This window comes from Phoenix dactylifera, chromosome 4 (genome assembly GCF_009389715.1).
Source record: "Phoenix dactylifera cultivar Barhee BC4 chromosome 4, palm_55x_up_171113_PBpolish2nd_filt_p, whole genome shotgun sequence".
NCBI classification, from domain to species: Eukaryota; Viridiplantae; Streptophyta; class Magnoliopsida; order Arecales; family Arecaceae; genus Phoenix; species Phoenix dactylifera.
In genome coordinates, this window is record NC_052395.1 from 9567348 (window position 1) to 9593752 (window position 26405).

The window sequence follows — 26405 nt, forward strand, 5'->3', positions numbered from 1 at the left end:
AAATTTAAAATAAATGGCAGCATATACTTTTATTTTGCATATCGCATAGTACCTATAGCAAAATAGCAGCTCACCTTAAGTTCATAAAATCATCCAACTAATAACATTAAATGTTATTTTAACATTAACATTAAAATTGATATTATTTTAATATTGAAGCAATATCGAATAATTAATGGTTTAATAGGATTGAATCTTTATTTTAACATTAAATGAGGTGAATTTTAGCACATGAGTTGAATCGAACATCGAATAATTCAAGACTTAAAATAGAAATTCAAAAAAATAATTGATTATGAGTATTCACATAGCAGCTATGGGAAAATCTGCTCCTAACCGGAGTAATTAAATTTCAAACTTCAGTTGAAATTATGGTGCATGCATGCTTTTTTTTTTTTTTTAATTTGGAATCCTTTTGTGCGTACAACCCACCCCCCCACCCCCCACCCCCCCCCCCCAAAAAAAAAAAAAAAAAAAACCATTTTTCTTATATATATATATATATATATATATTTTGAGCATACAAATTACTAAACAACTTATTTGAATCTAATTTAGTAAGATCAAATTTTATTCTTTATGTATGCATAGATTTTTTTTTTCCTGAATGGAACATTTTTGTCCTACACATCACTAAAATTTTTTTTTTGCTTGTGCATGCATGCATGAATTTCTATACCACTAGAGCATTCCAATCAAGAAAAGGTGGGGGCGGGACCTCTTGCTTTTCAATTATTTGAGAGATTCTCGACTGACCATTTGCTTAAGGGTTAAGCGTATCTTCACACAGTTGAGCAAAAAAGATTAGTTTGGGCAACCTACATTCTCTAACAACCTCAACATCGGTCTTAGATTTTTGGTCTCGGATCTCCTTGGTTATCGATTTGCCTTAATAAGATTGCAGTAAGGGAGAACCTCATAAATTGTATCAAAACATAGCAAAAACCTCAAAAATGTTGGAAATTTAAATATCACCCATCTTTGAAGGAGTCGACCACCAATTACATGAACTCAGCCCATGCTTGAACAAATGGCATTGACCTATAATGAAATCCGTAAAGCATCTCTTATCTTGAATCAACCAATCAGAGTTCTGACAAGGAGTAACAATAATTGAAAACAAAAGATAAGCATGAAGCGAAAAATAGTAGTTCGAAGCTGTCCCCAAGTTCCATTAGCAGGGGCCCAAAACATGATAAATTGCTAGGTAACATGTAATGGGTTTCTGCAGGTTTTTTTTCTTTATCTGACTTCTGTTTTAAACAGCATTTGAACATCTTTCTCGCACTGGTTCCCCTGAATCTTTATTCTCTGCCAATTAACCTGTAAAAGGTTCCTGCTGGCTTTCTTCTTCTTTTTTTTTTACGTTTATTTTAAGCAATAGTTCAACTTCTTTTTCCCACTAGTTCCCCTGCATGGTCATGCGCTGCTGATTAACCGGTATGCATCCCCATCTGGTGAATAACCAAATTGAACTGGCCTTGAAAATAAATTCCGGGGTTACCCAAATATCATGCCTTTTTTTCTTATTTTTTGGTACATGAAGCATCGTGCTCTCACTTGTGCCGAACGGGTGTCTTGAAAAGCTGTGCTCTCTCATTTGGGTCCAAAGAAAATAAAGAAAAATGAAGCTTTATAGCTTGTGCGGGCATCATATGCTGCAACGGCCATAATTGGCTATGCACCACAAACTACATGCTATATCAGCTTACAAGAATTATTATTATTATACTGGTTGACAGATATAGTTCTTGCAACTTACCAACAGCTTAGTTCATAGGCCTATCCCGCCAACCCAACTTTATCAACATTGTGCCTGGGAAAGATGCAAAACAAGATGAAACATCCGAGCATGGAAAAATTTTCCGAGTACATTCCAAAGTCAACTACCATGGTCCAGCCAGAAGGTTCTCTCCTGCAAAGAGAGTTTTAGTACTGCCTCAATAAGCTATGCTTAAGTAATGCTCGCATATATTTTAGAAGTGAAGAATATTGAAACTGGAGAGAGCAACTGAGCTGTACAAGATGACTTCATCTCAGTTGGATACCATTTTCATTAGCAAGGTATCAAAGTGACACTTTCTATAATGATACAGAACTGTCTGAATGAATAAAACTTAACTGAAGATCTCCATGAAATTCAAGCAGGTCACGATCGTTTGTCAAACTTTCTCTCACTCGATCTTTTTTCTTCAGCTTCTCTCCTCTTTTGTTGCCTGCAATTTATGATATGATAGCTTTCTTTTAGACGAAAAGAAAATTATCTAGAAGAGCAACATTCCCAGTTGCAATATTAAAACAACATGATGATTATAATTGTTCACAGCAAATTGCCTGTATTATTAAATGGTATGCAGAAAAGGTCCGTCAATCCTATAAGAACCTACAATCTTTTCTTTTTCAATATATAGGATCTAATCCATTCTGGGGCAAACAACCTGATATTACATTTTACTTACTGATGTCGGTGGATATTATGACCAAGGTACAAGAAGCCCATGACCCTAGTCAGAGCCTAAAGTGCAACCAAAATCTAGATGGTGAAACGTTAGAAATATTTCATCAATTCATTGAGTACTTTACACTTGCTGAGTGCAAAAAAGATTCTAAGAAGGGACACTAACACACACATGGTAGATCAGTTATAAATAAAATGTAATAACTGCAGTTACTGAATACCATTACTCATAACGGTGAAGTTCTCCATTGACATGTTCTCTAATTTGCCACATCAAGCATTTAAAAATGTTCCATTCTACAGGATCACCTTTGCACGGCTGTGCATGCTATGTACAATTTAAAGGAACTAAACTAGTGCTGTTTTCTTAATTCATGCAGCATGCGTTGTTTTGTTTGTCTCCGCATCGCTTTTTCCTGACAGAAGCTCAAACTTACATTTTACTTTGCTAAATCTGGTCCCATCCTCTTCCAATAGTCACTTAGAGAAGCAAACTTCAAACAATCCCCAGCTAGACATACCACTTGTGATCCTCATCAAGCTCAAATTCCTGTGAAGTCTCTGGCCACCCAATTCCCCCGCATCATACTTAACCCATCACTAATCCAAAAATTCTCCGACATGCCCTCATAAAGGAACCATGTACCGTACATTTGAAAAGGCATATGTAAAAGTCAAACCTAGAGCTGGTAAGGAGTATCGTATATTTGCCATAGTTTAGAAGAGGTTTTCCAACACCCACGCAAAAGCTAATTACCACTAAATAATATATAGCACATAAAAACAATAAATCAATCAAAAATGCACGGAATCTTCATGGATAATAGAACATGAAAAAGTCCAGCAAATGCATTCTAGAAAATCACTTAGCATCCTCACCTCAATTAATACACACTCTCCACTCAAAAGAAAAGTAGAAAATCACCTCAAATAAAGCAAGGATCATGTCACATAATTTGCATGCTATTTAATTCAATCATTATTCTTTCAGAATAAGTTGAAGGGGATAAATATAATATGGGAAAGAGCTTCATTCAGTCACCACACTAAAGTTCTTAACATTCTTCTAGAGTGCCTCCCCCGCCCCCCCAACCAATAAAAAAAAAAAAACCTTCTCTTGACGGAACCTAACTGAACCCACAACAGTTAGCCTCTCACTACAGCACCAAAGCAAAAGTAGGAGGAGGAGAAGATTAGCATGCAATGCAACCTTGGAGAGCATTCATAAGTCCAAGACTAAGTAGTATGACATCATAAATCATAACCATCAGATGCTATTAGGGATCACATCAGATTTTAAGTCCACTCTGCATCACCCAACCAAAGCATTCTTCAGTTTTGCTTTTATCTCTAGGCCTGCTCATATCCTTTATGGATTCCTAAATCCCTGTACAAATCCTAGGAGTGTCAACTGTCAAGTGGCTTTAGAGCCCCAGATAAACCATGCACCTCCTCTCTTTTCAAAAGTAGTACTGTACATCCACGCACCTCCTCACTTTTCATAAATAAAAGCATTATATATCCATACACCTCTCTTTTCTTAAGGGCTGCAATTTTCAAGCATCTTTTGTGTGATACGACACCATAGAACTCCCAGGTGCAGCCCTATGAATTTTCGTAATCCTTGGTCTGACACTCCAGTGACTCACTTGGAGCCATGCAGTGGATCAGGATGAGGAAGTGGAACAAGTCCTTGGACCCCTCCCTTCTGAATGTCAACCTTCACCTTTGGCCTTCCAATGTCTCTTCTTCATTTCCACTTTAATATATCCTCTCTTTCACTGATCACTGCTATAGAAACCTAGTGGAATGTGTAAGCCAATTAACACATAAATTAATAGGTAGCATGAGACTACCTACGGATTCTCATATAACCTCAAAGTTTCATTTTTTAGCCTCATTACCCCTTATCTCTTTTATTCCACTTCATTCTTTGTACTCCTTCACTTACGGCTGCTACTCTCAAACCATAGCTAAGCATTTGAACCTGACATACACCATCCCCATTACCACTGACCAGTTAGACATCTCTCCACCTAGAAACCACCTATTCCCTCCTCCCAACTGCTAACTCCACTTCCACCAAGCCGAAGTTGATTTGGTAAAATCTGGAACTAGTAAAAGTGATATTGGCTCCACAAAAAAAAGGGTGACTTTGGACGGAAAAGCTGGCATGGTTCTCCAAAGAAAAACTAGCAAGACATGCAATGGGAGAAATTATTAACCTTAGTTTGCTTTCATCATTCCCAAACAATGTTGAACCCTAAAAACAAGTTAACTTCACTACAAAACCCTGCAAATAGGTAAAAGTATGATGATTTAAATTTTAAGCACAGAAGGATGCCAAAAACAATTTTCCAATACTAATTAATTTTGTATTAGATCGGTGATATCACGGGAATCATAAGGTAAAAAAGAAACATAAAATAGCAAGAATATGAATACATATAATTGAGAGTGGAAAAAGAGCGGCCTACTGCATGAGACTCCTGCTATTGCAGGGTATACAGAGGATAAGATGTACGCAGGATTACCCCTACGAGCAGAGAGTCTATTTTCGTGTTTTGAACCATGACATGCAGGTTACTATGGAGCAATCTTACCATTGCGCCAAGGTTCCCCTCTATATGATTGGGAGCAACGTGTTGAAATTAATTCATTTGAATATAAAAGTGAAATAGGAACAAAATTAAATCTTCACATAAAAACCTCATAGAAGTCAGTTCTGAAGCTTTTAGATTAAAAAACATGGAGGATTTAGTGTAGACTGTGGTCAGACACTTGATTCTTGTTAGTCGTTTAATGGAATGATTGTCGCAAGGGATTCGTAAAGCACAATTCAAACATTTGGTACAAGGCTTGATGGTTACAATAGGGAATACATTAAGAATCTGTTTCTCGTATTAAGGTTTGAGAAGTGCAGGAGATAGAAAGGATGATACACACTCAAAACCATGGTCTGCCGTACCGGTCCGGCCTGGGACCGGTACCGGATCAGCGTGAAATCCGGTACCGGTAATTTATTGTTGAAGAACCGGTACGGGACCGGTTCGGACCGGTTCGGACTGGTACGCCACCGGTTCGGATCGGTACGGACCGGTACGCCACCGGTACGGACCGATACGGGACTGGTTTCGTACCGGTCCGGGACGCCACCGGTACGCCGACCGGTACCGGTACGGCGGACCTTGCTCAGAACCCTCACTATCATGATTTCATCAGTTCATTAATGTTCTAGAAATTTTTCAAGTTGATTAATATGCTACATGATGTTTAAATACATCCCTACTCAATTGACTAAACCCACATAATTTTTGAATATTGAAATATCAAGGACATATCATATAAGTTTAATGGTTGGAATCAATGGACCACAACAATAAACGTAGGATAATACCCGGCTCACGACTCAACCACCAGTTACCCCAGATGACAAACTAAGAAATTCATAAACATTAGCAAATTAATTTCATAGTCAACCCATTTTATATCGGTTTATGAGCATAACTAAACTTTTTATAACATCATCCACAAAGAAGAGAGTTGCAGCGTCGCACTAGTAAAACTTACGCAAATGCAGTGTATCCAGCACCAGCATTAGCAGTTGATAGATGTGCTGCATGCACACCAACTGTAGAAAGATTATCATGCCCTCCGGTATGCATTGGATTCTTTACATCACCATCAATCTAAAAGCAATAAAAAAAGGTAAACTCAATGTGATATTCTAAATTTCATCTCTAAACTAGAATATATGCGTGGCATCATGAATGTAAGCCAAATAAAACCTTATCCCACTTTGTTTTCTTGCTTTGTCTAATATCTTTTGTTATGGCATCTACAGCTTTTGGAACTGGCTGCACAACCCCAGTGGCAGCAGCTGAAACACCTGCAACTGACATTGAAGAGATAAACAATAAAGAAATTGCCAAATATGACTAGAACCAGCCTGATGTTAAAGCCTCCTATAACATGCAGACAGGCACCAAATACTTTACTAACAAAATCTGGTCTATCATTCACAAAAAAAACATAAAAAAATTGGTACCTGGGATCTGCATACTCATCTTCAATGCCGGAGCAACTGTTCCAGGTTGTGTGCCTCCTGCAACAAACTCAACTTTCTGACTTTTTTTCCTTTCCTGCTCCTTCCTTTCCACTTCACGCTTCATATCAGCCTCTTTTAGCAAAACAAGTTTGCTGTGAGAGATCATAATTTACAAGCAAGATAACCAACATTTGTAGTAATACATGCATGCACATCTCTTAACCATGATTACAAAGAGAGCAAGAGGCAGAAACAGTGATGGAAAAAAAATATGCAGCAAAATAGCATGCAAAGCTATATTCCAGATTGCAGCAAAACACATTTTCTAGCAAAAAGGCATTTTCCAGGAAACAAGAAAACATTTTCCAGTTACTCGATATCCTGACGAAGAAAAAAAGCAGAAACATCCAGAGAAGTTTCCCAAAACTTATAAGCCTTCGGAAATGATTTTAATTTGCTTTGGTTAAAGGGGAGAAAGAAACAAGCCTTCTAAGCAGGTTTGTTATGTCCCCTCATAGATTACATTCTAGTCACCATTGTTAATTCCTCCATAAGAAGCACTAATGTATCATTTCTTCCACCTTTTTCGCATAAAACTTCGACACCTATTTCTTAAACCGGCATTTATCAAGAAAGTAGACCTTGTAAGAAGGCCTGGAGACATGTTTCTGACATGCTTGAGAAACATTTAGGTGGTGCTTATTAGCTCATAGGTTCACTCAGTTTAGGTTCTTTAAACCATGGGGACAAATCATTAAAAGTATTATAGTAGAATCAAATCTCTGTTCAGGAGTGCTCTTACTTTATCAACTGGTAAGCTTCACTGGCTAATCAGACTCAGCCGGCAGTAAATCATTTACTTTATCAAATGGTAAGCTCCATAATGCATCTGAAAGATGGGACAAAAGTGAGGCACGCCAAATTGAAGAGAAAGAAAACAGTTTCTTCCTGACCATCAATTAATGCCACATCGATCCCTCTCGCTAGGGGCTTCACGATCACAAGCACTTAGTTCATGCCTAGCACAATCTGCAAAGACAACTATGATCAAGAAGAAGTAACAATGATACAATATGACTCAAGCTCAATGTAGTGAGTCAGTGGAGCAACTTCCATAGCCAAGTAAATCCTGCTAGGCCTCTTTTCTTTCTCCGAGTTTAACACAAGAAAAGACAGGCCTCAATACTCTCTTTGGTTGGGTTTGGATATCCCTAGACTTGACCTGAGGCATAGAAACCCTATCTCCAATTCTTTTTAGTAACAATGACATAACAGACAGAAATGACTCCGCATCAATGTAGTGAGTCAGTGGAGCTACTTATATAGCCAACCAAATCCCCCTGGGCCTCTTTTCTGTATCCAAGTTTAACACAAGAAGGGTCAGGCATGAATACTCGGTTTCCTTTGGATATCCCTTTTCTTGACCTGAGGCATAGAATCCCTACATCCAATTCTTGTCATCCCTGCTGAATGTTGGCCCACTTCTCCACCTCCACTAGCTTCATGCCACTTTACAATAGATTGTCTCATCCCCTCCCATCATTGTCACGCCATACTCTCAACCATGACTTAGGTCACTTCTTTCTCGACTGGTTTTGCCAACAGTTTGGTCTCGCTGAATAATTCAACGGAAACAAAAGAAGACCTTTTTCTCTTGTTGAACATTTTGTCCTTCTTGCCAGTTATCGAGCTAAAATTGCAGTTCGCACTTCAGCATGTTATACAAGTGATTAACATATGACAAAATTCTAAAGAATCACATATTACCCTAGTGTTTCCCATGTGTTTTTCCTGACTTTTATTACTCCTAAAATTTTATGATATTTCCCAATATGTTTCCACTCTCATTTTTCATATTTTATTTGAAAGCCATATCTATTCAAGTAGTTAACTGCATATCTCCTAACCTGCTAGAATAAACTCATCACCCAATGCCACATTCATAAAATAGATCAAAATCATCCAGGAGTTTTTTTTTTTTGGTAAAGACGCATCAGTTAGCTAACAGTAGGAAATATGTGGATCAATAGCCTACTTAAAAATTATCTCAAATCCTATATCTGACACCATAGTTATCTGTTCTAGTTATCAACATTTCAAAATTATAACAAAGAAAAAGTTTATAATGAATGTAATGACTATATTTGACACCCTAGGAATAGAAGTTTGTTTGGTCAGGGATCAAATACTTGCAAATACTAATATGCACATCAAAAAACACTAAGAACAACATAAAATACTCAATCACTTAATCACAGGCTTCAGAAAATGCGTAAGAACTTCATCTTAAATCAAAGGATAGACAAAGGAACTGTTATTGACCTATTTCATCATAGTAGTCGCTTTTGTCATACCCATGAGGGTCAAACACATCTTTACTCAAGCAAGTCCCTATCTGATCTATATCTTGATATCTCACAGCATGCTGCAAGAAGTCAGGATTTCGGTAATCCTTTCTATTACGCAAATCAGCATTGAAACTTTTCCCAGCCCTCTTATATGCAAGAAACTTGTTTATCTTTTCCTGAAATAACTGCAGAAAAAAAAAGAGCGAAAATGAGAAATAAGGGATGAAACTAAAAAATCTTATCAGCAATAGGTTACAGACAAGGAGAAGATTCTGTAAATAATGCATAAAGTATTGTAGCATTGTATTTACTTTATCCTTCGACCTTGATCGACAGAAAGGTTTTTGTGAAAGAGCCTTTTCTAAAACATAGGGCATAAAATAGTAATCATTTCAAGAACTTCGAAGAGGACATGAAAAGTTAGCACTATATGGATGTCTAGAACATATATACAAACATTCATAATGATAACTATGAGAAGACTATCAATTTCAAAGATATGCTCTTGACAGTTGCTTTTTCCACCACTTCCATTTTACTGCTGTTTGTTTTGGCAACCAGAGATAGATTGAACAACAGATCATGATCCTGTAAAGTGAAAACCTTTGTATTCAAAAAAATAACAAGCTAGCAGTAGAAAAAGAAGGGTAACTCAACATTAGTTTCTTTCAAGTAGTTGGTAAGTCCAGGTTGAAAAATGATTAGCCCTTCTTGTGAATTATAGGGAGAAAGAAGATTTTTGAAATCTACGCTCATCAAGTCCCAAAAATCTGATTTCTAATAACCACTCTCTCTCTAAGTCTGCCAACTCTACCAAATAAACATGAGGATGAGAGCAAACAGATATGAAGGGCCTTGGTGCAGATATGGCGTCAGGAAAGAAGTGGTGGCAACTTGAAGGGCACGAACAGATGGTGTCATAGTCTTTGCAAATTATAATCACTTGCAAGTAGAAAACCATAATGTTAAGATGTTAAGAATGCACATATGTGAAAAGATATAACGTTAAGCAACATGGAACAAAAATGGAGCACATCAAGAAGCAGCTATACAAATGAAAAGTTGCATGATGTAATATTAATACAATAAGCAAGTATTACTTATTTGACATTTTTTTTATTATCGATTTTATAAGAGATCTCCGAAAAGAATAGACATCACCATGATACAGAACAAAATCTAAGAAACTATAAAATACTAGACCCATATAATACAGGTCATAGAGTATAGAATGCTTTATGATACTAAACTATTTTAGAATGTAATATAGTTTCTAAAATCAAACTGCTTTAGACTATTTTTCTTGTATATATAACTGCGAAATAAATGCTAAATAAAAGCAATCTGAAGAAACTAAGAGATTATTGCCAGAAAAAGAAAAGGACCTGCAACTCTTCAGTGCATTTTGTTGTCACGGGTGGAGGAAGGAACTTATTCAATGGGTCATCCTTTTGCGTTTCCATAGAATCTGCAGCAGCTTCCTCAACCGGAGCTACTTCAGGCTCTGCAACACTAAATTCCATTGCCACACTGATTTCATTTTTGGACTGCTCAGGTAAGTCAGAAGACTGAGGAGGTTCTTGTTGGGTGTTTGGTGTTAAAATATGAACAGTTCCTGGTGGGGTCCTCTCCTCAAGGTTTCCTACAAAAACCAATAAACCAGAGAACTAAAAATGAGAACTGAGCAATAAGCATCTGCTGTCAAAATTGAGAAAAAGTATATCAAGATGACAACACCTAAAATGACATATTTCTCTAAAGCCTTTAAGGCAGCATCATGGTCATTAATGCAAAATACAAGAAAGATGTGACAGATTATAATGTCACTTATTTGTAAACATTTTCTTGAAACAATATGGATGATTGGAATGTAAAAAAGGTTTATTTTAAAAGGATTGATGTGTATAGTAGACAAATTGGACCTTTTAGTTCATAGTGATCCTCAAAGCTTAAGGCAGCATTTGGTTGCAGAATAAATTTTGAGGGAATGAGGAATAGCTATCCAAATAATGTAGAAGGTATTGGACTTAAGGTAGCAGTTGTTGCATTTTGTTGGTGGAATTAGTGGAAGAGGATATCCTACCATGATGCTATTTGGTTGGCAGAACAAGTTGAGGGAATAAAGGGATTTTTATGTTGTACGGACAAAATTAACCCTCTTTGGTTGTTGGAAAATGGATTAGAGGCTCCATCTTGCGGAAGTTTGAAACCCTCCAAATCACGAATCCCCACATCCAATCCCCGTGACCTGACGAGGTGTTTCTCTCTATGCAAAATTGCCATTTACAAAATATGAAAAAATTGCTAAGTATGGAAAATGATTAATGTTTGGCATGTACTAAAAGGTGCATCATCATCAAGTCTACACAAGACATATGCCATGCCAAGCGCCAAAAAGGAAAGAATAACAATGCTGGCTGCACGCCAATCCTGGAAAAAACACCCAAAGGTTGGTCTGTTTACCATATGGCCATCCTATGGCATCCTTATATAATAACCACAAGTCAGAACCGAAATTTGTTTATCAGCACAAGCATCCAAAACTTTTTTCATCCAAAATTCCATCATCAAACCCACAGGCATCCCAAATTTGGTGGTCAAACACAAAAATGACAAAAAATAAAACCAAGTGACAAAAATAAAACCAAGAGACAAATCCGAGAATTACTGAGAAAAATCAAGCCCATCAAGCAACCACTATTGGGGGAACATAAAATCAATATAGGCTGACAGAGAATGATTGTCTAGGCCTTATCACAAGCATGGTGATGGTAATGTCATGGAGGGAGGTGCCGGACTAGGGAATGGCACATTACACTTTTGAGGAAGCATGGGATGTCGTGTAGGTGGAGCTCAGGAAGAGTATAGAGATGGTGCTGAGGTGGGGCTAACAAAACATGGGAGGCCATTGCCAAGGTAATGAACAGCCAGAGAAGAGCCAATCAATCTCAAGGTCAACCCAAACAACACGGTCGAGCACAGTAGAGTAGCTCGCTGGCCATGATCATTAACCGGTTAAGGATATCAAGAGGGGAAGTTTAGATGGAGGAGAGATAGGGGGAGATGCAGGAGGCGAGAAAGGGGAAAGTGATGGAGGCTACCAGACATATTAATGGTCCGAGGACTTTCTAGAAAGGGCAAAATCAGAATATTTTTTTTGCCCAATTCCACGAAATAATCCAATTCGATCACCCACCCCACCTAGAATGGGATTATGATGCACATTGAAGGGATAGCCCCTCCCACAGCAATAACAAGGAATAACTCTGTTCTACCCATCCAAAAAGGCCCTTTAGCAGAATAGAGAAGGGAGTAGGGGATCATCCCCCCTACTCCCATCCAACATTGCTTAAGAGCCTCCATAAAGAAGTTTTATGTGACACTAAAGTGGTGAAGAACAATCTTAAGCTTGTGATTCAACTGAATGGCTTATCAGAAATCAATACTTCTTCCTATCCATTCAACATAATTTGATTATTTGAAGAATAGTGTAATAAATTTTATGATAAGAAAATATATGTTGGAATAAATAGGACATAAATAAAGGACTTACTACCAGGGGAATCACAAGTAATCCGGAAAATCTAGCTCTCCGAAAAGTCCCAAAAGAATTATATATCAAGGTTGAGCAGAAATGTTTGTTAATTAAGTCTTATTGAGAATAAAGCTGGGGTGATAAATCTAGGCAACAAAATCTTTTGGTTAAGGGAGTTAAATTTTCATAAAATGTTCTAAGCAAATCAAAAAAAAAAAAATCTTCGAAATTACCATTAGTGCTGATGTCTTTCCAGGTATTATATATTCAAAAAAACTGAATAATAGGAACACTGGAAGGTAAACAGATAAATTTATGAACCTTTGAAATATCAGGTCTTGGTACTAATAAAGACTGCCTATTAGTAAGGACCAAACATGGAAGATTTCCATCAATGGATTAAATCGTTACCTGATCAAACAATCACCAGAATCCAATGAGATGAACTTTAGTCATTAATGGAAAGATACTCAAGTCTAAAACTTCTTGTAGTTTTCTATGTTAATCAATTAATATGATCAGACTCGTAAACCCATTCTACATGATGCACCTTGAAAATGACCTTTCTTCCTTCTCTGATATATTCTCCTAGCCCTTTGCTTGGACTTACTATTTTCATTGAAAAAACTCCATCGTAAACCATAAAACTCCACCTTAAACCCTTCCAATCCAAGTAAATGCCTCATCTTTATTTCTTAACTTCAACGCCAACTTTCATTGGATTTCAGGTAGTTACCTCAATGATAATTTAGCCTCTTGTGTATAATACCAACCTGTAAGGTATGCTACCTTGTAAATTTTTGGTAATTAACTTAGGTCCATAGTTTAAGTTAACTTCACAATTTGAAAGAATATTAACACTCAAAACAGATCCTATTCTATCCCAAAATATGCATCTGTTTAATATGATTACGATGGATCTAAATAAGCCATCTAAAAATCCACAAAAGCCTGTCATTAGAGAAGCATAGTGATTTCAATCATTTCAACAAAATGAATTTGGTTCAACTAAAACTTCAAAATTTTAGACCTTAAACTTATCAAACCTGTCTACAGAAGAAGATATTGAGCTTTAGGCAGATTCTTGCAAGGTTTTACATCCCGACAGGATTTTGGGTGTCGTGGCCGTCCCAGCTCATTCCTATGAGAAAACAGGACTGGGACATGGTTAGGACTCCAAAACTTGTCCATGCAGGAAAAGAAGAAGAAAAAAGGAAAAAAAAGGAAGGAACGAAAGATGAAGAAAAGGAAAAGAGAAAGGAGAGAAAGGAAGGGAGAAGAAAAGGAATGAAAGGAAGGAAAGAAGGAAGAAAGGAGAGAGATAAGAAGAAAAAGGAAAGAAAGAATGAAGCAAAGGAAGGGATAAGAAAAAGAAAGAGGAAGAGGAAAAAGGAAAGAAAGGAAGGTGAGGAAAAAGGGTGGAAAGAAGGAAGAAAGGAAATAACGAAAAAAAAGGAAAGAAATGGAAAGAAGAAGGGGAGAGAGACGGAGGGTACCTACTCGACTCTTGATTGGAACTATCGCCAAGATGAGATGGGATAGTGGGGCATCCCGTTCCACAGATAAACTGAGACACCCCCCATCCCATGTGATTTAAAATCTGGATTCTTGCGCTATTTTTCATGATGAATCATCCTTCTTTTAGTGGGTCCCTTCGTCAACTTTGTGGACACCTTTGAGCCCCTCTTCCACTTTCCAGCCTCCTGCTTGTTGATCCTAAGTCATCATCATCTTCATTACCACATTCACGATACCTATTTCTTCAAAAATCACCTTTACGAATTTTTCATTGTTTGTCATTTTGTTCTAAAAGTTAGTTACGCCATACTCTCAGTATTTTGGGTGTTAAAAATTCATGTCATCATGCAAATTTCAGCGTTAAGGTTCTTGCTTATGCTTTGGTCAGATCCTGCATGTGGTGTCCATCCTTTCTTCTAACTTGGAGTTTTAGCCTGCATTCTATGGATAACACTTGGTTTATAGCTTGCTTTGGGTATGAGGCTTGTCTAGGGATAGAAATAAGCTTAGGCCAGCTCAAAGCTTGTCAGGTCGTGTTGGCTTTGTGCTGGCCAGGGAAAGTTTGAGTCTGGCTCGAGCCTCAAACCCAAAGCCCAAAAGAGTTTAGGGCTAGGTTCGAGCATAGCCTTCACCCAACCGAAAGCCAAAAAGTTATAAATGAATACAAGAAAATATTTTTTCCTTTAATTTAGTCATCCATCAAATGATGATAGATGGCCAAAAAACTATTCCCTGGACACAAATTCCCAGCTACAATTCCTCTTATACCTCTCTTTTACTACCACTCCGTTTTCACATCTTTCCTATTCTCTATACTCTCTGGCGCCTCCAACACCATCGAAGTCATCCCACCATCAACACCCCAATGTCAAGTCGCCCATCCTCCTCATACCCTCCAATGATCCCAACAACTCTGTCTCTATTGCTGATGATAAAGAGCCTTGCTCAAAAGACCCCTCCTTCCCCATCGATACGTGCTCGAGTCAGATACGCATCGAGCACTTAGGATACTTATGAAGTTTTTTTATAGCCATTTTTAAGGTTGGAAGAGAGTTGATATTAGGAGTGAACGTTTGTTCTTTTTAGAGATTGATCAAGAATATAGGTATTAAAATAATTTTGTAAAATAATACTTTTCTTATGTTCTCAAGTTAATTGGGATGTATGAATGAAAAACATGCATATTGAAAGATCTTAACAAACAACATCTTTTCAATATTTTTTAATTTTCAAACAATAATTTATAAATATATAATTTAGTTAGAATTGTATTTTATCATGTGTATCTCCATATCTCCCTTCTCTCTTGTCAAATCAAACACCTGGAAATCTATCCATGCAACATGTAGGCTCATATGTGGCACATCCAAAGGAAAACGAGCTCAAAATTCAGTTTCTGCAAGGCTGAGGTCGACTCATGGAAAGCTGGGGTCGACCCATGAAGAGCTGGGGTCGACCCCAGTGAAGGAAGGGTCGACCCCAGGAAGTCACAGGGAGACGACAGAGAGTTGTTTTCTGTCGTCTCAGGAAGGGGTCGACCCCAGTGAAGGAGGGGTCGACCCCTGTCTATGAGGGGTCGACCCCCGATCTGCAGGGGTCGACTCCAACGCCGTGCCAGGCGTGCCATTCAGTCAATGACAGAAATTTTTATTCTTTGACTGGCTTAGGAACTTCATGATTTATGTTCCTAAGAGTCTAAGTCATTCTTGGGCTAGGTTTAGACTCAAGGGAAGAGAGCATGTAAGTCATGGACTTGGGTTGAGTGCTTTCAAATGTGGCTTAGGGGGAGATTGAGTTGGCTTGGGATTAGACTAAAATTGAGAGCCTATATAAAAGCTTGATGTAATCAGTTTTATGGTTACCACTTGTATTATTTCCTGGAGAAATAAGAGCCGCCAGAAAACTTTCTCTCACGTTCTCTCTTCTCTTCCTCTTTTTCTTCATGAAAATCCTAGTTTGTGATTGTTATTCTTCATCTCTTCTTCCTTCTTTCCCCATGCGGCCTGACCCTAGGTTAGCGGATATCAGGGATCCACAAGCTTCCGCACAGCGCCAATAATTGGTATCAGAGTGAGGTTTTGGCGTAGGAAAGAAGAAATGAAGGAAATGCATCAAGAGGAAAGCAGTCCGCTTATCTCCCTTCAAGGTGATTTCTCAAATCAGATTTGTGTTTATTTGTAATTGTGGTCTGGCCAACCATGAACAATAACATGAAGGAGGAAATGAGAAGTTTAATGGAAAGGGAAGCTTCTCTATGTGGAAGGTCCGGGTGGAGGATCTCTTGGTGCAGAACTATCTGGATTCAGCCTTGGAGGACAGGCCGGAGGGTATGACAGATAAGAAATGGTTTTCTTTTGAGAAAAGGGCTTGCGCTGCCATCAGAGGATGCTTGGCGGATTCAGCCTTGTACAGCGTCCTAGAGGAGAAGATACCCAAGGGATTATGGACAAAGTTGCATACCATGTAGATGGGGAAGAATATGTGCAACAAGTTGATGTTGAAGAAACAATTGTACAGCCTTCGGATGCATAAAGGTGGAGATATTGTTCTTCATATTCAGAGGTTTGACTATGTTTGCAATGACTTGCAGACCCTTAGGGTGAAGATGGAAGAGGAGGATAGATCTCTACTCTTGCTTTGCTCGCTTCCAGGTTCTTATGATCCTTTGGTTACTACTTTGCTGTATGGGAAGGAGACGCTGAATTATGAAGACATAATTTCTGTGCTAAGGTCCAATGAGCAAAGAGAAAGATTGACAAAGGATGGAGTACCTCAGGAAGGTCTTACTGTCGGAGAAAAGGCCTGGGAGAGGGAAGGAACGGAGCAAGCAAAGGGGACGATCAAAGTCCAAGAAAGGCAAGAAAGAGTTCAGATGCTACAAGTGCAATGAAGCAGGACACTTGAAGTGGAATTGTCCGCTTTGGAAGAAGCTTTAGAGAGAGAAGAATGGCAAGGATTCAGTCAGTGTTGTGGCTGATTTCAAGGTGGAGGATGACCTTTTGGTAATTTCGGATGATCATAGGAACAATACGGATATCTAGACAATAGATTCAACCTGCTCTCATCACTACACACCAAATCGGTCTTGGTTTACTACATACACCAAAATCGATGAGGGGAGTGTGACATTAGGAGATAATCATCCTTGCAAGGTGGCCGGCATTGGGACCATCAAGGTGAGGATGTTTGATGAGATGGTGCGGACTCTTACTAATGTAAAGCATGTCCCGGATCTGAAAAAGAATCTAGTGTCAATTGGCTACTTGGAGAAGAACGGTTATAGCTTTAGTTGCCGTTCCAAGAGTGGTATTTTGAATATATCCACAGGAGCCATAGTTGTGATGAAGGGGAGGAGGTTCGAGAATAATTTGTACAGGATGGAAGGGTCCGTGGTGTGTGGGGGATCCGAAACAGCAGCAGTGGCACAGGGCCAGCAGGAAGCATATCATTTGTGGCATTACCGCTTGGGCCACATGGAAGATCGTGGTATGAAAATGCTGAGCAAAGATGGACTGATATCAGATCTGGATGGAGGAGTTCCAGAGGTGTGTGAGCCTTGCCAGTTGGGAAAGCAACACAGGGTGAACTTTGCTACCAGTACTACACGCAGCGGTGGTCCTCTGGAGATAGTGCACACGGATGTTTGGGGACCGGCCCTGGTCAGCCAAAAATGGGGCAACGTATTTTCTAACCCTTATTGATGACTTTTCAAGGAGAATTTGGGTGTACTTCTTGAGAAAAAAGTCAGAGGTCTTCTCTAAGTTCAAAGCCTGGAGGGCAGAGGTAGAGAAAGAGAAGGAATGCTACGTGAAGTGTGTGCGGTCCGACAATGGTGGCGAATTCACAAGTAAGGAGTTTATGAAATTTTGTGAAAATTATGGGATCAAGAGGCAATTTTCAGTGAGGAAGACTCCTCAACAGAATGGGGTGGCCGAAAGGATGAACAGGACTCTCATGGAGAAAGCTAGATGTATGAGATTGTAGGCAGGGCTTTCCAAGGTGTTTTGGGTGGACACAGTAGACAGCCTGCTACTTGGTGAATCGATCTCCTCATACAAAGCTAGATGGGAGGATTCCAGAGGAGCTATAGTTTGGAAAGAAGGTGGAGGTTGGCCATCTTAGAGTATTTGGGTGCACGGCATTTGTGCACATTGATCCCAGTGAGCGGAGCAAGTTGGATGCCAAGTCACGAAAGATGGTGTTCATAGGATATCCGCGTGGAGTCAAGGGTTATCGGCTATGGGATCCCTTGGAGAAGAAGACTACTATCAGTAGGGATGTGGTCTTTGATGAGAATTCAGTCCTAAAGATGCAAAGGATGAAAGAAGAGCGGGGGGAGAACCAACCAGACAGGGTTGGACAGCTAACTTCTTATTCAGTTTTACCTTTTGCAGGTGCAACAGAAGGACATGAAATTCAGGTGGAGCACCAGTCAGAGGTGCCTCCACATGTGGAGAGGAGCGAGATGCTAACTCGGAGACGAGATGTGCAAAGGAAGGAACAAGATCCCAGCAGAAGCATCGAAGTCGCACTGCACAAGCCTAAGCGGATTGTGACGCAGCCGGAGAGATATGGCTTTGGCGAAACCATGTCTTATGCATTGGTTGCTGTAAATGGAGACTCGGAGACTTATGAGGAGGCATTGGCACGCCAGGATAGCGATAGGTGGGTCCAAGCTATGGCAGAGGAGATGCAGTCTCTTCAAAAAAATCAGACTTGGCGATTGGTGCAGTTGCCAAGTGGAAAGAAGCCCATTGGATGCAAGTGGATGTTCCAATGCAAGAAAGGACTTTCAGATAGAGAAGGCATCAGATACAAGGCCAGGTTAGTGGCTAAAAAATACTCTCAGAAGGAGGGCATTGATTATAATGAAATATTCTCCCCAGTTGTTCGACATACTTCTATTCGGATGTTGTTGAGCATTGTTGCCATCCAGGATTTGGAGTTGGAGCAAATGGATGTTAAAACAGCCTTCCTCCATGGGAATTTGGAGGAGAAGAATTATATGAAGCAGCCAAAGGGGTTTGGTGAGCCAGGATCAGAAGGAAAGGTCTGTTTGCTGCAGAGATCACTCTATGGGTTGAAGCAATCATCAAGGCAATGGTACTTGCAGTTCGACACATATGTGAGGAGCATTGGCATGACCAAATGTGAGTATGACCCTTGTGTCTATGTGAAGACTCTTGAGGATGAGTCTAGATTATATCTACTCTTGTATGTAGATAACATGCTGATTGCTTGCAAGAGTAGAGAAATTGTGGAAGACTTAAAGGTAGCCTTATCTCGAAAATTTGAGATGAAGGATTTGGGTCCGACCACGAAGATTCTAGGCATGGAGATTCTCAAGGATAGAACCAAGAAGGTGCTACATTTATCTCAGGAAGGTTACATCAGAAAGGTATTGCGGAGATATGGCATGGATGGAGCGAAACCGGCGGCATTACCAATAGCCAGTCATATCAGTCTTTCGAAGACAATGTTGCCACAGGCTGAGGTGGAAGCTGAGGAGATGAAAAGCATTCCATATGCTTCAGGAGTTGGGAGTTTGATGTATGCCATGGTCTGTTGTAGACCAGATCTTGCACATGCAGTTAGCCAAGTCAGCAGGTTCATGGCTAACCCTAGCAAGGAGCATTGGAAAGCACTGAAAGGTGTTTTTAGATACTTGGTGGGCACAGTTGGAGTTGATATTTGCTATGGACAGGAAGGTAGCAAGGAGAAGAATTCCAACATGACCAAGAAGAACCAGAGCTGAATGATTGGTTTTGTGGATGCTGATTATGGAGGAGACATGAACACACGGCGTTCTACCATAGATTATGTGTTTTGTTTGAACGAAGGTCCAGTGTCATGGAGATCAAGCTTGCAACCAATCACGGCATTGTCTACAATGGAAGCGGAGTATACTGCAATCACAGAAGCTGCCAAGGAAGCTCTATGGTTGAAAGGATTGGCATTGAAAATGGAATTTGCACAGGAGGCTCTCAGGGTGCATTGTGATAGTCAGAGTGCATTATGTTTGGTTCAGAACTCGGTCTATCATGCGAGGACCAAACATATTGACATCAGGTACCATAGGATTAGGGAGTTGGTGGAAGAACGTGAAGTGGAGCTAGCCAAAGTTCATACGAAGGAGAACCTGGCAGATGCACTGACCAAGACTCTTCCAAGGGATGGCTTCCCTAGGTGTGTGACGCTGATGGGATTGATGGACCAGGAGAAGCTTACAGAGGCTTTAGAGCGCTAAGGTGGAGAGGCTCATGTGTGGCGCATCCAAAAAAAACCAGCTCAAAATTCAATTTCTGTAAGGCTGGAGTCGACTCATGGAAAGCTGGGGTCGACCCCAATGAAGGGTCGACCCCAGAAAGTCACAAGGAGAGGACAGAGAGCTGTTTTCTGTCATCACAGGAAGGGGTCGACCCCTAAGTCAGAAGGAGAGGAGAGAGAGCTGTTTTCTGTCGTCTCAGGAAGCGGTCGACCCCTGTCTGTGAGGGGTCGACCCCTGAAGTACTGGGGTCGACCTCTAATCTGCAGGGGTCGACTCCAACGCCGTGCCAGACGTGCCATTCAATCAATGACGAAATTTTTTTGTCTTTGACTGGCTTAGGAACTTCATAATTTATATTCCTAAGGGTTTAAGTCATTCTTGGGCTAGGTTTAGAATCAAAGGAAGAGAGCATATAAGTCATGGACTTGGGTTGAGTGCTTTCTAATGTGGCGTAGGGGGAGATTGAGTTGGCTTGGGATTAGACTAAAATTGAGAGCCTATATAAAGGCTTGATGTAATCAGTTTTAGGGCTATCACTTGTATTAGTTTCTGGAGAAATAAGAGCCGCCAGAAAACTTTCTCCCATGTTCTCTCTTCTCTTCCTCTTCTTCTCCACGAAAACCCTAGTTTGTGATTGTGATTCTTCATCTCTTCTTCCTTCTTTCCCCACGCGGCCTGACGCCCTAGGGGACGCCCTAGGTTAGCGGATATCAGGGATGCACAAGCTTCCGCACAGCGCCAATACAACATTGCCTTCTCGACCATCAATTTCAACACATCTACCTTCCCTCTACCATGGACAGTGTCAAGGACTAACACCCCAACAAACCCCCCTTCCCATCACATCCACTGTCATTCCAAATCCCTCCACCGCTACATCTCCTATTGACGACCCATCCCTCGTTCCATGATCCATTCTCTCAAGCAACCACTCAAGGTTCGTTTGGTTCGCGGGAAAAGAAGGGAGAAAGTATGGTCAACGGAAAAGTAATGAGATGCCACTTGTTTGGTTGAAGTTTTCAAAGGAGAGAGACGGAAAAGTTGTATTTCCATGAAAATATGATTCCCACATTTCATGAAAAAGTCTTTCTCATGAGAAATATGGGAAAGTTACTTTCCCATGAGGCGAGAATCACTCCATTTTTATTTTTTCCCAAAAAGACCCTTCAGCATTGAAGAAGCATTAAAGAGGCATTAAAAACCTAATTTTTATTAAGAGCATAATAGGAATTATACATAACTTTTCCAGGAAAGTGGATGGCCAACCAAACATAAACACTTTGGAAATTTGTCACTTTTCCATGGTCAACCAAACATGCCAAAAGTATTTTCCTAGGCATCCTTTTCCTAAGAATTTGTTTTCTAGGAATCATATTCCTATGAGGAAAAATGCTTCCCGCGAACCAAACGAGCCCTCAAGGATCAAAAACTTCTCAAGTCCTCGTCATATCCACCAGGTGTGGGGAGTAGAGTTGATGTCTTTGATCAAGCCCATTTGGGTTTTGGGCCAAACTAGGTTCCGAGTTTAGGCTAGAGTTTTCATAAAATTTGAGTCAGGTTCAAGCAAGAGGTAGCCTGGCTCGAGCCCAACCTATTTCCAACCCTAAGTCTATCTTAGAAAAAGATAATATGCAAATGCATGAAGTCATGAACTATAGCATTATGCACACAACAAATTACGCCTTCCCCATGAGGTGTGAGTAATGCAAGTACTTGTATTCATGTGATACTAGAAAGATATAGTACAGTAACTCTATTCCAAAACATGGATCCTCCTTGCTTTACAACCCATTTTCCATTTTACTAATTGCAACCCTCATAACCACCATTGAACCCATGGTATATCAGAATAATATGGCATAATAATTCCAACACTTTACCCTAAGTCTTGCATCCCATTCCAAAACCCACATCCTCCTTTGCTTCCTTGTTTTAATAGATAGTGACTCCACAAGACATAACCACCAAGATTACCTCCTCACTATTTCATATTATTTCAACTCTAGCCTTCACCCCCATTAAAAGGGCATAGAAAGGCAAAGTATGTGCAAAAATAGGAGAGCACCTCCTTAAAGAGCAAATTCCCTCAAACAAATAAAATAATTCTTTCCTTGGACACATGCAAGCCATACTTCCTTCCACTCTCGACAACTAGCTCTACCCACACAGAAGGAAAGGACAAATATAACAACTCATTTGTTGCATCCAAAACTTTCATCACTGGAAAACCATAAACTTTTTTATATTTTTTAATTGGATCAAATATATTTGCAATAACAAGGATTTCTGAAACTTCACTGATTACAGCCTCACTTCAGGTTCGCAATCAGTTCCTTGTTTCATAGTCAAAATTCAAACACTTACATCAAATACGACAAAAGAAACCTTATATACAACAGCATCATAATTTCCTGTAGTAAAATTCACTTATTGATGGTAACTTTTCACTTCTAGGAGAGCAATAAAGATAAATTTTGCAGTTCCACTAAAAAAACAGATACAGACTGAATGATTTTATGGTATATTTATGATGCGATGATATTCAACTGAATGCTCATATAGCTAATTTCAGTTGTGCAAAGCTCATCATGCACAGAAAATTTATCGAATTCATCTCTTTCAAAAATAGTTTTTGATAATTTACAAACAAAGAGGCGTATTTAAGTGTGGAAAAGATAAAGCAAGGGTTCACCATTGGAAACCTGAAGCTCTGCGCCCATCACAACACGGCCACTGCTCAGTATCTCTCCCTCCTGCCACATCCCACAGTTTTCAATTATCAGGAAGCTGCAATCGACAATATAATGAATCCACCACAACTAAAAAATTTCAAAGAAGAAATCAAATCCATCAGAAGAAAAAAAAACCAACTATTTCTGCCCAGTCCCCGAGGCAACTGCAGTAAGATTGCAATAAGAACCTCAATATCCCCAAATTATCAAAATCTTGCCTTATAAACAAACAAATCAAGAACCGAACCAAGATTACCTCAGGTTCGGGAGACAAGGCGTTCTCATCGTGGGCGTAATCCACTATGACCAGCGACCCTCTCCTCATCCTCTGCGCACCCACAGGATCGGAAAAAGAAGTCGGCGGCGGCACCGGCGGAGGCGGAGAAGGAGAAGTCAAGGGAAAGGGCGAAGACTGCTGAAACAGACGGAACGGCGGCGGCGTAGGGCTCCGGGCGACAGGGCTCTTTAGGGTTTTGTAATCCGCGCCTTCGTCGGGAAAGAAAGGAGATCGAGCGCCTAGGGAGGGAGAAGAGCTCTCTATGGCAGGATACGAGGGCGGGGAGATGCCGTTGTTCTTCGATCCGCCGTCGGCGTCGGCGTCGGCGTCGGCGCGGCCGCCGGCTCCGGCGTGGGCCTCGGGCTCCTGTTCCTCGTCGTCCTCCTCCTCATCGTTGTACATGGAGAGAAGAGCGATGCCTCCGGCCTCCGCCGCCATGATCGCTGCTCCGAGATCGCGGGGTTTCTACAGGACCTTGTGGGGGTAGACGGAGGGCGGGCGGCGGATGGGCGACAAGAACCGAAACGCGGCGAGTTCTGGTAAACGATATGGATGCGATCTGATCCAAAGAGTGCAAATCTTGCAAGGCAGTAGATTGAATTTGAGTCTCGTTCCCACTGGTACCTACCGACCACCGAGGCCGACCAGGATTCTTGGGCCGACCCTATTGAAACTTCTGGGGATCCTGCCTGGATTCTTGGGCCGACCAGTTGAAATTTCTGGGGATCCTGGGCTCGGCCCACTTTCATCTTTTTGCGCGCCGTAGGGATTTCTATGAAAAAATTGTCATGTTTTTGTTTTTCCCATTATCAATCAGGACTTCACATGGTTTTTGGATTTCTTGGAATTAAGAGTACATCTCCAAATCATTTAAATTTAAAATTAGAAAATGGATTTGTTAAAAGATATGGATTTCTTCAAATCAAGAGAGTATATCCAAACCATTTAAATCTAAAATTAGAGAACGGATTTGTAGTATTCAAAATTAATAATAATTTGTATAGTTGGCAAAGAAAAAGATAGGAAATCGAACATATTATTTGATATTTATTAACAAATATTATTCGTAAAATATTTTTCATTTAATGTTTATGAAAAACTAAAGGTATTTTACTTGGTAAATTTGATTGACAAAATCTAATCTCGATTTAGGATATTATATAAACTAGCTGTTGACTTTCTGGTATATCAAATATACATTATAGTTGCATAAATCATAGGTTTGGATCAACTAAAGAACCAAGCTAGATCAAAACTTATGAGTTAGTTCTAAAGAGGATTAAATTGGTTTTGGTTCTGATTTTGCAAAACCTGATTGGATCAATTCAGATCTAGGTTAGGGTCAGCTAATTCAACCCAACCTAAATCAATCCATCTATATAATATCGATCATATTCAATAAATATATACTGATTTATATCATAAACATATGTAGTATATAAATATATATATATATATAGCACTATATTTAATTCAATACATCTTTATGCTTATATTAAACATTTGAATGATGATCACTCTCGTGTATCCTCTCTTTGCTGAATAACTTTGCAGTTTCTCTCTTAACTTTTTGGTACTCATTAGACAAATTTCTAGATAACTTGATATATATCGAATTTGCTGCCATTTGTTAGTTTTTAATATATTTTTTAATAAATTGATACTTTATTTGCTGTTTGAAACAAAAAATGGATACTCAAGAATCGATCTAATCTTGATTGCATTATGTTAGGTTGGGCCGGTTCTGCCATTCATTGGTTTGGATTCAATTCAAAAAATCGAGAATCGACTAAGATTAGGTCAATTTTCTATTTGATCTCTAATGCAAACCAACTTAACTCATGCACAACCCAATAATGTCGAACAAACTTCTTTCGAGATAAAGCGACTACCATCGGAAATTTTTATTTTTTTTTCAGAAAAAGATGGAATAGATTAGTGAGCTTCATGAGGGCACTTCTTTACACTAAGATACTAGGTAATAAAGATATACATCATTGAAATACTCTCTTTGATGTCTATATATGCAAATTACTTGGTCATATATGAATACTCTAGGAGCCTTGATTGGTTAAAAATTTTATATCGTAAACGGGATCATTTTATTATTTTTTCATATTTCATTGAAAATAAGATTATAGTAAAATTATAATATGATGATCTACGTTGTTGAATTTCTATTAGCTTAGTATGGTAGAATTATCTCCTCCTCCTTCATCTCTCCATTTTTTTTGTCAGAGCACTGATAAGTTGTTTTTTTTCCGCGATTTCATATTTTGTTTTAAGATAATCAATGTTCTAAAATCTGGCTAGACTAGTTGAACAAGTTGAATCATCGTTGACCCTATGTGCTATCTAAATTACCCTAAAAACTAGATCCTTCCAAAAAGTGTGATATTTTAATAAAGGTGTCAAAACTAGCAGTTAAACCATCTTTTTTTGCTCGAACCACTCCACATTCGAGCTAACTTGCCATTTTTTTATATCTATTAATTTTAGTTTAGTTTAGAATTGATACTATGATTTAGGGTTTTCTCCTTTGCCATGATGCAATTTGGGATTCTCTCCTCACCTACAAGGATTGATGATCCCTCCCACTTCCTCGACGATGAATGATGGCCGGTGATTGGCCATCAGCAAGTCCAAACAACACCAGATATCAGCAAAGGAAGCACACTCTCTCACTCTACCAATCCCCACCCAGTTCCCATCACACATCTCTTTAACTCCTTGAAAAAAAAAGGGTAAGTCTTAGCTTGGACATTCGAGTTTACCGTTGAACAAATTCTTATCGCCAATCTACTTGAAGCAGCTTTATTCACCAATACAATCATTGGTTCATAATATACAATTGGCTACAAGAAAACCCAATTCAATTTAATGATAGTTTAAAATTTGCTTTTGTATTTATAATAATATATAACATGATATATTTTTTATAGTAAAATCATGATACTTGTTTAGCAGTTTTCATTTTCGAAAACTTGAATGGTGCTAATAGGAAGTCATGCATTATTAATTTATTACAGTGTCGCATGAATAATAGATTTTGCAGAATAATTGTAAAAAATGCCAAGATTTTTTTAGTCGTATACCCTCTTTATGTATATATAACTACAAATTGAATCTAATTTTTATTTAAATAATTAAAAATCATATTATTGACATTGCATATCAATAACTTAGTTAGAGAGTGCCATATGGACAATGTTAGATGAAAT

At 39.2% G+C, this 26405-nt stretch overlaps 1 protein-coding gene across 5 annotated transcripts; it reads right to left on the minus strand.

The window, feature by feature from the left end:
* Positions 1-1048: 1048 nt before the first annotated feature.
* On the minus strand, positions 1049-23760 carry LOC103706867. 5 transcript variants are annotated; one of them, XR_001879433.3, is made up of 9 exons: positions 23164-23760; positions 22868-22928; positions 10240-10496; positions 8829-9039; positions 6507-6638; positions 6257-6353; positions 6029-6147; positions 2123-2216; positions 1049-1915 (listed from the first exon to the last, which is right to left on the minus strand). XR_001879433.3 is itself a non-coding variant. In XM_008791124.4 (9 exons), the coding sequence occupies exons 1-8, from the start codon at positions 23620-23622 to the stop codon at positions 2150-2152; spliced, it is 1407 nt and encodes a 468-aa protein (XP_008789346.3). In that variant the 5' UTR covers positions 23623-23760; the 3' UTR covers positions 1049-1915; positions 2123-2149. The 5 variants fall into 5 exon arrangements, 2 of the variants coding, with proteins under 2 accessions (XP_008789346.3, XP_008789344.3); XM_008791124.4 differs by having other exon boundaries at positions 6247-6347; XM_008791122.4 differs by having other exon boundaries at positions 6247-6353.
* Between the last annotated feature and the right edge of the window lie 2645 nt (positions 23761-26405).